The 15,013-nt window shown below is 36.0% G+C and overlaps 1 protein-coding gene across 6 annotated transcripts; it reads right to left on the reverse strand.

Moving 5' to 3' along the window:
* Positions 1-4,756: 4,756 nt before the first annotated feature.
* LOC139873676 (uncharacterized) lies at positions 4,757-13,074 on the reverse strand. Of its 6 annotated transcripts, none has more exons than XM_071861619.1 (19): positions 12,754-13,074; positions 11,118-11,357; positions 10,943-11,006; positions 10,708-10,837; positions 10,435-10,576; positions 9,756-9,998; positions 9,587-9,671; positions 8,819-8,921; positions 8,591-8,716; positions 8,356-8,469; positions 8,025-8,143; positions 7,840-7,927; positions 7,667-7,759; positions 6,775-6,864; positions 6,544-6,663; positions 5,631-5,722; positions 5,322-5,365; positions 5,136-5,193; positions 4,757-5,055 (listed from the first exon to the last, which is right to left on the reverse strand). In XM_071861619.1, the coding sequence occupies exons 1-18, from the start codon at positions 12,941-12,943 to the stop codon at positions 5,165-5,167; spliced, it is 2,112 nt and encodes a 703-aa protein (XP_071717720.1). In that variant the 5' UTR covers positions 12,944-13,074; the 3' UTR covers positions 4,757-5,055; positions 5,136-5,164. The 6 variants fall into 6 exon arrangements, 3 of the variants coding, with proteins under 3 accessions (XP_071717720.1, XP_071717719.1, XP_071717721.1); XR_011767402.1 differs by having other exon boundaries at positions 5,010-5,055; positions 5,322-5,387; XR_011767401.1 differs by having other exon boundaries at positions 5,136-5,387.
* Between the last annotated feature and the right edge of the window lie 1,939 nt (positions 13,075-15,013).

Consider the following 15,013-nt stretch of genomic DNA (forward strand, 5'->3'; position numbering starts at 1 on the left):
ATACGGGTGCATACGAGTAGAATTGTTGATGAAACTGAACGAGGATGTAATTGTAAGCATTTTTGTTAAGTAGAAGTATTTTGATAAGTGTCTTGAAGTCTTTCAAAAGTGTATGAATACATATTAAAACACTACATGTATATACATTTTAACTGAGTCGTTAAGTCATCGTTAGTCGTTACATGTAAGTGTTGTTTTGAAACCTTTAGGTTAACGATCTTGTTAAATGTTGTTAACCCAATGTTTATAATATCAAATGAGATTTTAAATTATTATATTATCATGATATTATCATGTATGAATATCTCTTAATATGATATATAAAAATTAAACGTCTTTACAACGATAATCGTTACATATATGTCTCGTTTAAAAATCATTAAGTTAGTAGTCTTGTTGTTACATATGTAGTTCATTGTTAATATACTTAATGATATGTTTACTTATCATAGTATCATGTTAACTATATATATATATCCATATATATGTCATCATATAGTTTTTACAAGTTTTAACGTTCGTGAATCACCGGTCAACTTGGGTGGTCAATTGTCTACATGAAACATATTTCAATTAATCAAGTCTTAACAAGTTTGATTGTTTAACATGTTGGAAACATTTAATCATGTAAATATCAATCTCAATTAATATATATAAACATGGAAAATTTCGGGTCACTACACATTTAATGACAAAATCTTCATTTAAAAGAAAAAATACGATAGAAGAAGATGAAGTACTTATAGCGCTTTCTTGGTCCATTTTAGACCAAGATTTGCACCGAATTCCTCCAACCCTATACTGCTTTCCGAAATCAACTGTTTAGCCTCTTCCTTCTTACTGTTGCGAGACGAACTAGATTTGCTTTTCGAATTGAGGCCTTGTTGATTGGAATTTCTGGATCTCCTCGCACCACGACTACCACATGTAACACAATTAACGCCACCATGAGCCTCTTGACTATATCTTTTTCTTGATGATTTATTGGCGTGTAGAATTTTCGATGATGCTTTCCAATTACCCATTGACTTCCAACAACAATTGGATGAATCAGACTTGTACGAAATGGCTGTTTTATTCCTTCTGGGCATTTTATGGGCATCAATATCATGAGACTCTCCTTTTAAGTTAGAGGGATTTCCATCAATCGGCTTACTGGTTATGTTACCATGATTATCATTAAGCCCAACATTGTCATTTGATTGACAATCCACCGGCCCACTAGCAGTCGAAGGCCCGCCTGCTATTAGTTTTCGAGGAGCAACCGGAGGCCCAAGAATAGGACTAAAGCAGCTATCATCATCTGTGGAGCAATCTGTCTCACCCAAATCCGTAATTGTAACCATATCTCTTGGATCATCAGGCCCTGGTATCACCACGGGCCCAATAGGGTAATTTTGAAAATCCGGATTGGAATTGTGTTCTGCATGGCCCAATGGACTGAATCTATTTGAATTAACCCTAGGGGAGCAAGCCGCCATAATAGGTTTGCCACTTTTCTCTGTCTTATCCACCTCGGTTCCAACAAAATTGGAATTGGAGAAGTGACCGTCTCTAGGTGATTCAGGAACGTTAGACGAGGCACAATCATTATTACTGATTGCATCTAAGAGATTTTTGATCCCCATGCATGAGGACTCATCAACTTCCACCTGACCTCTGTAATCACCGTCGCGATTGCCCCGACCACCGGACCGGAGTTCACCCTCTTCTAACTCGTCTTAACTGTCGTCCGAATAGGTATTAGAAATGTCGTCTGATTCCGATGAACCCTCCTAATCAGACAAGTTCAAGCTCTCTAGATATAGTTCAATACCAACGGCAGATTCAACAATGTTTACATACTTAAAAACCGAACCTGCAACCAATTTTACCACGCCGTTAATATGTTCATCATCCCAAGTGTGAAGGCGAACTTGTCCAGAAATTCAGTTTTGCTTGCCATGGAGGATATTACAATTCTTGAATTCAATGGGATTCCCCCACCATTTAGCAATCGAGTTAAGCGTTTCAGAATTCCAATACTTGAATGGGACCCCTTTAATGTCAACCCACACTAATCTCCCTGGACTGAAATATTCACCTTTCCAAACCTTTAGATCAACAAAACATTTCTTAATGGGACAATTATTTCTATCCGGCAGGTTTTTTGCAATGGCCAGATTATCACACACAAGCATAACATGTAGGCCACCCACATATTTGATATGGATCCCTTCATCACCATTGATCATACCAATAGTAGTAATGAGATTTAACATACCGATGCTTTTCAATTCACCAATGAGAAAACGGTCCTCTAAATCGTTGAATGTAGGGTTGTGAGTTACATCAATAAACCTCACCTTTTCGAATTCCCTGGATTTCTTCCAATCATTTCTATTGCTCGCTAGTTTTTCTCTTAGGTCTTGATTCTTGGATGGTAAACGATTGTTCCAACTGCTATCATGGCGAAGGTCAGGAATTGGGTTCTGCCGTGATGCCCCATATGACTCCTTCAGATCCGTAAAGTCACCCCTAGGACCTGCTTTCACCATCGGAGCAACTTTTGGCATCCAGGCAGAATTCACATTTAGCTTGTTCTCACCACTAATGTTACGGGTGCTACCGGCACCGTTAGGGTTCCTGTTAGTAGGTTAAAACACCCTAATGGGTCTCCCATCGAACTTCACCTTTTCAAGTTGACGGAGGAGATTATTCACATCTCTAACCCCATGAAATCTTACGTACGCGAATTTATATCCACTTCTTAGTCTTTTGCCGGCAAGGTAAATATCCCTAAGATCACCAAAGGGTTTGAAGATCCGCCAGAGGTCCGAGATGCTCCAGTGATCACCGAAGTTGAAGAACATGAATGATGTCAAACGATACCCGAAAAACCTTGAATCTGAACCCCTAGTATTACCGTCGTCGCGAATTCTCTGCTCGTTCGTACGTACCCCGTGTGCATATCTCACTGAAAGATGTTTCTCTCTCCTCTCAGACTCTCTCTCACGCACACACATGTTTTGCAGTTTAAATGTTTTTAAGAACTCTGTTATCTCATCATTACTCGAGCTGTGGACGTTAAACAGCTTGAATCGTTAATGTGCTTGGATCTGAGGCGGTGATGAAAACAGGATTTGATTTCAAATCTAAAGTGGTGATGTGCTAGGGTTTTGTGAGTGTTGGTTGAACGATTAGACACAGACAAAATGGTGTATTGGTGTTTGACTTTCTTGATCTATATCTTTAACCTAGGGTTTGGAGCTTGGATACGAGTAGTTGATATCATAGTATTCATAAAAGATCTATGAAGTTCACATCTCACTATTAACTCAATTTAAAGTGCTAAAAAATGGTCATAAACGACTATTAGAGACGAGATAACTGGTTAAACCACGTAAATAAGAACAAAAATACTCACCATCCGAATAACTCGAATAAGAAAACCAATAAAAAGCTTACAATAAAAAATAAGGTAATAAGTCTAAACTATAAAAGATTAAATACAATACTCATATTCGAGTTCCATTTTCCAATTTCACAATTCAATTTTCAATTTCGTGTTTCAGTTTACAGTTGCATGTTTCCATTTTGTCTGCTTAAGACATTTTGTGGTGAATATATTCGTGTTAGTATTATGTGGGTGTGTGAGTTGGCCTTTCAAAAAAAATGTTTTCATTTCGCATTTTAGTTTTCAACTAGTAATAGGGGCGCGCGTTGTCGCGCCATCGTGTAGACATTATGGACAATGTCATGGAGTCTTCAAGAGTTGTTTGTCGTTGTTGGTGAAAGTTTAGGAAGAATTGTAGGGAAAAAGAAGAGTAAAAATAACAAAATAAGAATTAACCGTAAGGTTTTTTTTGAAGAAAATTAGTTTAAAAAACTACTGGGCCTACGGTTTTGTGCAGTTCTTTAATAAAATTGGTAGGGGAGAATGAGAGTGACAATTAAGAAGAAGAAAAAAGGAAAAAAGTTATTGTAGATCAGTACTACCCCTTGTGGATACAACGGTTTATGCGCGATATACAACTCGACAAAGTATGAAATCTTCCGTGTAGACATTTTTGGGCAATGTCATGGAGTATTCAAGAGTTGTTTGCCGTTGTTGGCGAGAGTTTAGGAAAAATTGTAGGGAAAAATTAGGGTAAAAATTAAAAAGTAAGAATTAATCGTAACGTTTTCTTGAGGAAAATTAGTTTAAAAAAATTGCGTCAACGGTTTTGGTGCAGTCCTTTAGTATAATTTGTAGGGGAGAATCAGAGGGACAATAAAAAACAAAAAAAAAAAAAAAAAAAAAAAAGTTACTGTAGATCACTACTACCCCTTATGAGTACAATGGATTATGCACGATGTACAACTCGGTAAAGCATGAAATCTTGAATAGTAAGGGAATAGTAACCCAACTATGGGGATTAGTATATGGGGATAATTTTGCGTTTATGTTTACAGTTTGCGTTTCAGTTTTTAGTTCGCATTTTAATTTTCAGTTTCACATTTTACGTTCCGGTAAACCTAAAACGTGAAACACGACATATTTGTACTTATGAATATCAATGAGTGAAATGTGAAACTGAAACGTTTACTGAAACACGTAACTTAAACTGAAAAAATGAAACACAAAACAGAAAACAAAAATGTGAATGTGAAAACTGAAACATGGAATTGAAAAACGGATCCGGACCCAACCCGTTTGACCCATTGACCCAAACCTGTTTGACCCTTGACCCAACCAGACTTGTTTGACATCTATAGTAAATAGGACAAGAGCTGTGTTTATTGTTTAATACATGTACCAAAGCCGCAAATTAAGATCAAGGACATAATACTCGTTATAAAACACCTCATTAGCTAAAAGAATTACATCTACCTTTCAGAACTTGTTTTGGAAAATCAGGGCGTGTGTGCATTAATTTATTTGTTTATACGTGTTAAACTCTATATGTATATGTACATAAACGATTGTGTTATCCTAAACAGGTGATTCCGCAGCCTCCTTCGTGTTTAACTCCTTTGTGTTGGATTAACTGCATTTTTTTGGTATGTAACAGACTCAACAGCGCCATAACTAACCTGCACTTATAAATGTGACCACCTTTGGTCAATAAACTTTCAACACGAAGAAAAAGCGTGACGAAATGATAAAAACGAACCTCCACAGGCAGCTCAACTGGGAATAAATTTATGCTACTGGGAAGGAAACCGAAACCACTGCATAATAAAGCAGACAGTATATGTCAAAACAAAAATAAACAGAAATGACTTCAAACATGAATCTGCCTTCTTAAATTTAGGAGGTTCTGTGCATTAAAAAAAATACAATTTGTTCAACTTTCAACCTGTTTCCTTCAAGTAAATTTGTTTCACATTTTCATGGTTGCACCTGTTTCATGATGAACAATAACCTGTGACCCATTTATAAGTAAATTGATCAAAATTACTACCTCTAGTTAAAGGCGGAACAACACTCGGTGTCAAAATTATTCTGCAAGTGAAATTGTGCACTTGCCTTTTTCTTAACAATATAGGTAAAATAGTAAGATAAAGGGCACTAATGTCCATATGATAATTGTTACTAACTGAGTTTCTTGAACATAGTCACTTGTAATTTTTTTGTCTTTTTACAGGAGAAGAAGAAAGAGCAATACCTGCGAGAAATTACCAACTGCCACACATATGGAATGAAAAACTCTTCGGGATGGCTTTCTTGCTCGTATGTGAACCTTAATTGGGTGAACATCTGAATTAAAAAGATAGATGTGAGCTACACCGTGGTCATTAGCATTAAAACTACGTCTATAACAAAATAAGACATCCTTCATTGTTCTAGCAGAACTACATAATTACCATAATTATTTCTTTCACGATTTAAATGTTGCATGTGGGTATGCCGTATGCCTCTAAGAATACATTGACATTATGCAGAACTCAGAATTACTCGGTGAGTACTAGTTTTTGCAACTCGGGGAGTACTCGGCAAGTACTTGGTCAAATTTAGTCAAAACTCGGCCAAAACTCCGGATTACTCGGAAAATCCGTCAAAACTCAGGATCGCCGGGAAATCGGTGAAAACTCGGTCAAAGTCAAACTTGATCAACATCCGAGTACATCCCGAGTTGTTAGGTATACTGTACCAAGAAAGTCCCGACCGAGTACTCACTAATTAGAGTGTCAAAATGGGTCATTTCGGGTTTCAAAACACTTTTTGTCCTAAGTCTATAAACATATGGGATATATTAATGTGCCATAGGGGCACATGTTAAGGAACATTAATTAAGTTTAAATTTTCCTTATAGAGAAAAATGTTACATTAAATACATTTTTAATTTTAGTAACTTTAAAGTTTATTAGTTACTTTTTAAGCTTACATTTTCGGCAACTTCCAATCCAATCAAACTTCAAAACATCAAAATCCATTTCCTTTCAGTTAAAAAATGTAGTATTTCACACATTTGATATATATCATATAAGCCAAGTTAACCAATTCGGGTCAGAACATCCACGCGTATAGATTATGGTACATCTAGTTATTTACACCGAGTGATGAATAACAATGATTACCTTCATCCCTTCACCCCGCCAAAATCTGCAATTTGTGATTATTACTTGAAGCACTTTCTCAACTGACCATTGACCATCCAGCTTTTGTGCATCCATACGGCTATTAAAGAAGTCCAGAACCTACACACCCACAACCAGCAGCATTATCAATATCATCATCATTACTGCCATACTTCAAATCCAGAACAACATTTACATAACTGTTCAAAAATACCGACTTCTGGTACATACAGAAAAAATGTTCTCCAACAATTCATTGAAGCGTGGATGGCTCCTAAAAGGTTGAAAAACCTCCTGCCTGTGCATAATCGCATAAATGACCTGCCACGTTTAGATAGTGTAGATGGAATTGTATGTCAAAGGTTAAATCAGTTCAAGTGTAAGTATTTATAAAAACCAACTCTTTGATGTGCCAATAACGATCCATTTGCTTATTATTAGGTTCGTTTAATCTCATAAGGATCAGCTGGCGAAAAAGGTCCAATTGTTTGAAAGTCACTCAAAGTCTATTTCTATGATAACAACCTTAGAGATCATTTTTTCTAATTAAATTGTTTTTGCAATCATACTTCATGCACCAACTAATTTGATTAAGTAATTCAAAATGCACATCGAGGTTGAAAACGTCGCGAGACGGAGACGAGTAGTAACGTTGACTTTTTATCATATATATATATTACACATAAATATACCAAACATAAATATTTCAAACATATGTATAGGGCACGGAATCAGAGTATAAAAAATATTAAAAATTTGACATAACTTTGACCAACCTTGACTTTGACCAAGAGACACGACTCAAACAGATTTACACACTGACTTTGAACTTTCCTTCTCCGCGCCCACTTACGCTTCGCTGACCTTTGACCTGACTTTTTACTTTTGACCGACTAATTAGACGTTTTTGGGCGAAAAGGGATGAGCTAGTCACCAAACCAACTAGTGGGCCACCGTTTACAACACTGATGCACATAGAAAGTGCACGGGGAGAACCCAACCATACCTGGCCCGTTTTGACCAGTACTGGGAGGGACAATTTCAAACGAAACATGTTCCGACCCATTACTCAACCCACCCAACCCGAAAATCTTGCCGCCTCTAAAAAATATCCATGAGGTACCTCGGGGTTTCTTGGCAGTGCATAAGTCAGGATTGCATTGATTATTTCCAATACGATCCTCAAGAAGTCAGTATATATATGTAATTCCGCTGACTGAAACAATGCAGTGTCATATATATTAGATTACGTAATATAAACAGCCACTTCAAGTAGTTACAAGGTCTGTTAACTACCATATCTTCAATAATTTTAATATCATCCTTGAGTTCACCATCACTCATATGCATTTTATCATTCTTCAGCTCTGCTAGTTTTGCGTATCTGAATATTTTGCCCATTAAAAAGAAGTGATAAGAATGCAGAAAAAGACAAAGGCTAATGGGGCCCACAAAGACAGAAAGATTAAGGAGATGCGTACTTGCGTGACAACATATCAAAAAGGCTAACCAGGCGTTGTGATGCATATGAACTTAGCCTATGTACATGAGGTGCCATGTTAGCCAAAGCTGCAAGACAATTGGTATGTAGATAAACATCCTGTTACAATTTAGCATGCAAAAAAAAAGTCAGTCAACTATATCATATTCAGACGTTGATATATTCAGCTATCAGAATGTTAAGTAGAATCAACTTTGGATTAGCATGTCGGATTTCTATCGATATCTGTTTACACCTTGGTATAAAATCGCATAAAGCAAGAGATGAACATATTTAAAATGATGATAATTATCTGAATCGTATATTCTTACCCGCATCTTAGACATGTTAAACTTCACTGTCCTTATAAGAATGATGACCATGAGAGAACCAAGAGATGTTTGATGAAGAAGTCGTTCTTGATACCATGGAACAGAAGGCAGAATCTACCAAAATGTTGATTAGGAGAATTGTGTCAAGTAACAGGATTAAAAGAAAAAGTTTTTAAAAAAGTAATAATAAGAACAAAGAAATACTATTAAGTCAAAGCAGATAAAACAAAGTTACCAGCTTGTGTATGCTAGCATTGAAAGAAGCATCTTGACTAAGAATAAGCAGAATAATCAGCACCATGTATATTTGATTTGATGTTCTCCTCGAAGCATCGTATAGTGTCTCAAGCAACGGCATCAACTAGATGTGATACATGCTTCTATTAGCATATATAAAATTAAATAAAAGATTTTTATGTAAGTTTATAAGGAAATTAATGAATGTAATGAGTTGCTTTCATACCAATGTATCTATATCAGTCCGCACGAGAACATATTCCAAAAATTCCGAATTCCCGTGAACCAGGGAGTAAAGTAGGAGAACAGCAGTTTCATCAGACAAGCACCTGCAATAGTTAATCAGTTATATCAGACATGGTAAAATGGGTAACGGGTCAAAACAGGCTCACGCCAAAATGGGCCATTTTTTTAGCATGTCAAATAGGTCCCACATCAGATCATGGACCGAGACCTGCTGCTTAAGACCATGAACTCGTGAAAGTTAATAACCTCATTTAAAAATCTAATAAGAATGCTTTGGTCATCAGTAGCGCTATAGCGGAAAAATGTTAATGTAGATATCAATTACTAACAATTTTTATTGGTTCAACTAGTTAAAAGTCACAGGTGCCAAACTCAACCCATTTTACTTATATTGGGTGGATCTAGGTAGCGATTACCTCAGTTTCTCTTTCATCTAAGAAGTGCAACGGGTTAAAAGTCGCGTAAAATGTATTTTTAGTGAGTACAGTCGAATGAGTTAAAAGTCAAGTAAATTTGTAAATAATGTTGTTTGGTTTCTATAACCATATTCATCAGATTAGTTATTTATAAAAAGATAAAAAAAAATATATATATATTAAAATAAAAATTAATTGATGGAAAAAAGAATACCCGCCCATCTTGCCACCTTTCATTTACGTAGTATAAGGCAGATTGAGATGGAGAAATACAATATATGAAAGCTTTAAAAGACTAGATACATTCAGATCGAAAATAAAAGAGCTCTTACATGCCTAGTGTATCAAACAGAGACGCAAAGGACAATCTCACAAGTGTACCACTATTTGCATTTCCCTCAATATCCACCCGATCAACTGCAAGACAATAGCAGACTCAGGCAGTTGAATACGAGTATAGAATAGGGTTACAGCAGAACTTGAAATGTAAAAGAAACTTACACTCAACATCCTTAAGGCTTTCCAAGGCTTTACAATACGGGTTTTCAGCAAAACATGTTTCATCTTTCAGAAGAGAATCAGAAGTGACACCAACATCGGTGTTTTTCACAGATTCCACGAGTATACACTTACGATAATGAATGAGAATAAGTAGTATATTGATACTACTGTCGGCTAGTTGAGTTTTTGAGGCCTCGACACTTGAATTAGCAAAGTAACTAAGTGGATATAGCACTATATTTGCTGCAATTCAGATATGAAAAAAAGTTTATTACATACATTATATAATCTTACTGCCACAGCATACATATATGATTATAAAAGGAAACAAATTTGACAAATAAAAACAGTAGTTGTAGACTTGTAGTATATGAATATTACCATCAGCTCTTACAACACTCAAAGAAGATACACATACGTGTCATAACACAATATCTAATGCAACCAGTTCTCATAGGCAGTACCAGTATATGTAACACCATACATAGGAATAGGATTATTACTATCACACCTAAAATATTACTATGCAACAAATTCATCTGAACTTCTTATCTACCCACATTTACCAAAACCATGCTAACTTGGTACAATGTAATGAATATTCTCAAAATTTAATAGTTTTAACAACAAACAATAGTGGACATACAGCCGATTATAATAAATTATAATGAGGAATTACCAGCAGCAGAACCAACTCTCTTCAGCATACCAAGCTGATTTTCATCAGAGAGTAAAGTATAAGATGAAATACTTTTGGATTTTGGGCGTGAAATGTAGTTAAGCAGCATTTTATATACAACCAAACCTAACAAAGAACTGTCCTGCAAGAAATAAAGTTCTTTAGAAGATAAAGTTCGTTGCATCCTTGTATTGGATTCACCAAATAATAAATGAGTAATTTAACTTTAACAAATTATTACTTTGTAGCTACAAATCAAAATGAAAGGGTAACCTCACTCATTGCTGCATCAACGAAAGGATGAACATCATTTGGTCCAGGTGATGGCCCAGAAATAAGCTGAGTAGACATAGCAATCAGCATGAAGTTCAGCAGTTCGTGATGCAAAAGATACGTCTGGTGACTTCAAAATATACGAGTACGTATATATTAAAAATAATAAAAAACCATAAATCCTAATAGGCTACTACCAACTAGAAAAAATTAATAATAATATCTTGAAGTATACCTTATATCTGCTCTACCAATGTAGCTAAGCACAGCATGCATAGCCATACCTATAATACCCTCATCTGTAGTAAGAAAAGATAACATGCCATCTTAATTAATAAAACTGTAATTGCGGATAATGAAGAGAAAAACTTGGTTGAATCAATGTATTCAAAAATGTTAACATAAATTACCTTTATGGATATTGTTTGGTATTGTTTCGTTATCATCTAGCGACAGATACAAACCCTCAAAGTTGTCGCTATTCAAATTTTCAATTGAATACTTTAAAAATACAGATGATATGTAAGATGCATTTACAGCCTTCATTGAAGCTGCAGATAGCACACCAGGTGTAGAAAGTGACTCTTGCAAACACCATGTTAAGTGGATTAAGATCTTGGCGAGGTGTCTTGTGGAGCCATTGTTTCGTGCTGCACAATAAAAAATAAAATAAAAGTAATGGGCGAATGCCGCTACAGTTTTCAGCACAAATGCCATTAAATTAAAAATACATAAATTGTTGGTGATTTTGGTGTGATCCAACATAATCATGTTTTTAGTGTATTGGATTTGCTAGGTTGAGAGTGTAAGCAATCTTTAACACTCTAGAATTTGGAGAGTGTGGAGTACACGTCCGTCAAAGAGTTAAAGAGATAGCTTGAGTTGGGTTTGGTTTGTGAGTGTGAAACTAAAAGTTGGCTGTCCTGAGTGAAATGCGCCCCATGATGCGCCGCACCAAATATCGAAATGCGCTGCATCTGTAGTTATAAAAAGTACCATTCGTGGACAGTAAGTTTTAGGCATAAAAAATGCGCCGCATTTGATCATAAATGCGCCGCATTTGATCATAAATGCGCCGCATTTGGGCGCAGGAATGCTGAATTGCTGCAACTCTTACCCAAACGTTTTGCAACGTTTCACAAAGAGTTAGGTTTTATTCCTGGACGTATTTGAACTTGTTTATAGGGTTTATTAGTGTCCTAATGCACCCATTCAAACAAGTGCATGGCCTAAAGTTGTGACTTTTAATCATAACCAATTATGAAAGGTTGCAACTCTTGGTTGCACCTTTTGACCCATTATAAATATCCATATTCATTCATTGAAGAGGGGTTCCAGAATTTTAACAATTCAAACTCACTCTCAACATTCTAACATTCACAAATCTGCATTCTACAATTGCAAGTAACTTCTTATCTTTTGGTTAAGTAAGATAGTTTGGATTAGTCTTATCCCGATATTGATTTCGTGCAACCCTTGACCAATTGGGGCGAAATACTTTATTGAGAAAGTGTTCACACGATTCTAATTTCAATCCGGAGACAAGTTCTTATACTACCAATCCTTATTTCGTAACATAAATCAGTAAGAATTATCTGTTACTACTCTCCCCATTATTTCAACGTAGTCTAATAATATACATTTTTGAGTTACACACACCAGCGCTGAAACTCTGAAATTGAACATTAATGATTTTCTACAGAATTTTGTTTCGAAAATTATATTTAAATATCAACGTAGTTTTAAACATAATTAATATCTATTGTTTCAGAATCCCTCCATTAATCTCTACTCCTATGTATACATAACATATACATAATTAAAGCAACCTAAAATAACTTCATATTTTTGCAACCTAATTTATGCATGATTTAAAAATTAGATAGCATCTAATCATGTAGCATTTGGAGCTCATATACAAACCTCATATCATCATAATCATAATAATAATAATAATTAAACAAAAGTACATATGAATATACACATTAGATTACATTTTGCAAAAAATAATAAAACCTAATTAACCGCAAAATTATTACAACTAACCGAAAGCCTGACAAGCTTGTTCAACGCGATTAGCCGGCCAATGTTGATCAAAAGTAATCTCAAGTAATTTCTGCCAGTAATCACAAGTTATTGGAAATGATTTATCGCCGACAAATGTTCCGATTAAATTCTCCGCCGTGTCCTGCGACAATTCGCCGCCCCACCGCGGCGTTGATGGCGCGGCTCCCATCTATCGAATTTCACCACAAACTATATTTGTCTATATGTATAGATGTAATTGAGAGGGATCTGAGTTGAAAAGTTGAGTAGAAAACGTAAATGTGTATACTAATATATTGTTTAGATCTTGAATCGGTGATGGTGATGTAATATCGTCTGCAGGAGGAGATGTGTATATATAGATATAGAAGATTTATGTATGTATATACGTATATGTTTTAATTGTAGTACGAGTAGTAGTAGTAAACGTCAAAAAGGTTGAGTAATGAAGGCGAAAATGGAAGAAAATGCGTTTGGGTAAATCACATCACATTACAAACAAAATAAAAGAGACTTTGCATTTTCTCATGGAGTACAATTTGTACCAGATTTTGAATGCTTCAAAACGTGTTGAAAGAGAGGTGCTCATTTACCAGATTTTTATTTTTTATATAAGATCATTAAATAAATCTGATAGGATCTTTTCTTTAAGAACATTTTCAATTATGACGTCCTTCTTTGAATTAACACACTAACACATGAGCGTTACATCATCATTTCCCTCTCATCATTAACCCATCACATTTTACTCTCAACCGAAAATGCTTAAAATTGACGAAATAGAGGGCGAACATGAAATTGGCGATAATTGACGATACACTCCCAATGGCGGCATGAAATTTTGAAAGGGTGCAACGCTTCATTTATTACGCTCATCCCGAAATCTAAAGACCCTCTCGGGTTAAACGATTATCGCCCTATAAGTCTCATCGGAAGCTTCTACAAAATTATTTCCAAGGTACTCTCAAATAGACTTCGTAGTGTCATTCCAAGTGTCATTGGAGTTGAGCAAAGTGCGTTTTTAAAAGAGCGGTTCATCCTAGACGGATTCCTCATTGCTAATGAAACCATAGATTTTATCAGACGAAATCGCAAAAAAGGCCTTATTTTTAAAGTCGACTTTGAAAAGGCGTTTGACTCTTTGAATTGGGAGTTTCTTTAGAAGTCATGAAGAGTATGGGCTTCGGGGAAAAATGGTGCAAATGGATAATGGCTTGTCTTAAATCGGCCTCAATCTCAATCTTGGTGAATGGGTCGCCTACCAACGAATTTGAAATGGGGAGAGGGGTAAGGCAAGGCGAGTCATTGTCTCCCTTCCTTTTTATTCTCGCGGTAGAAGGTCTTAATATTCTTGCGAAAGCGGCAATAGAAAACAATCTCTTTAAGGGGATCGAAGTTGGCAATGATAAAATCGTTGTTTCACAACTCCAATACGCGGATGATACGATCTTTTTTGGCGAATGGAGTTATGATAACATTAGAAGTCTCATGATCCTTCTTAAATGTTTTGAAACGACTTCGGTCCTTAAAATCAACACGAGCAAAAGTTGAATTTACGGGATTGGTGTAGAAAATAACGAAATTGTTGCTTTTTCGAATGATTTTGGATGTAAGGTTAGGAGTTTTCCCTTTAATTACCTCGGACTCCCAATTGGTTCAAAAATGAGAAAGCTAAGTGATTGGAAAGTCGTGTTGGATAAAGTTAAATCTAGATTGTCGGATTGGAAGCCACCATCGATTTCTTTCGGTGGCCGTGTTACACTCATCAAATCGGTCCTTTCGAGTCTTATGTTGTACTACTTTTCGATATTCCTTGCCCCGCATTGTGTGATAAAAGAATTAGAGCGTGTGAGAAGAGAGTTCTTTGGGGGGGGGGGGGTACCGGGTTGGGAAAAAAATATCACGTGGATAAAATGGGAGAAAATTCTCCTCTCATATTGTGACGGTGGCCTAAATTTTGGGTCGTTAAAGTGTAAAAATCTTGCCTTATTATGCTAGTGGTTGTGGCGGCTTCATACGGAGGGTTCCTCCTTATGGGCCAAAATAATCATTAGCATATACGGGCCTTCGGGTGGGATCGGTAACAGCAGAACACTCTCTGTTGTTGGACAATCGGGTACTTGGGCTAATATTTTAAATGCAGGTAAAATCACAGCAGACATGGGTGTTCCCTTCATTAACTCAATACAGCGAAGAATTGGAGATGGCTCTACAACAACTTTCTGGAAAGATTTCTGGTTAGGCGATGCAATCCTGAAGC

Source organism: Rutidosis leptorrhynchoides, chromosome 10, assembly GCF_046630445.1.
Source record: "Rutidosis leptorrhynchoides isolate AG116_Rl617_1_P2 chromosome 10, CSIRO_AGI_Rlap_v1, whole genome shotgun sequence".
In the NCBI taxonomy this organism is placed as follows: domain Eukaryota; kingdom Viridiplantae; phylum Streptophyta; class Magnoliopsida; order Asterales; family Asteraceae; genus Rutidosis; species Rutidosis leptorrhynchoides.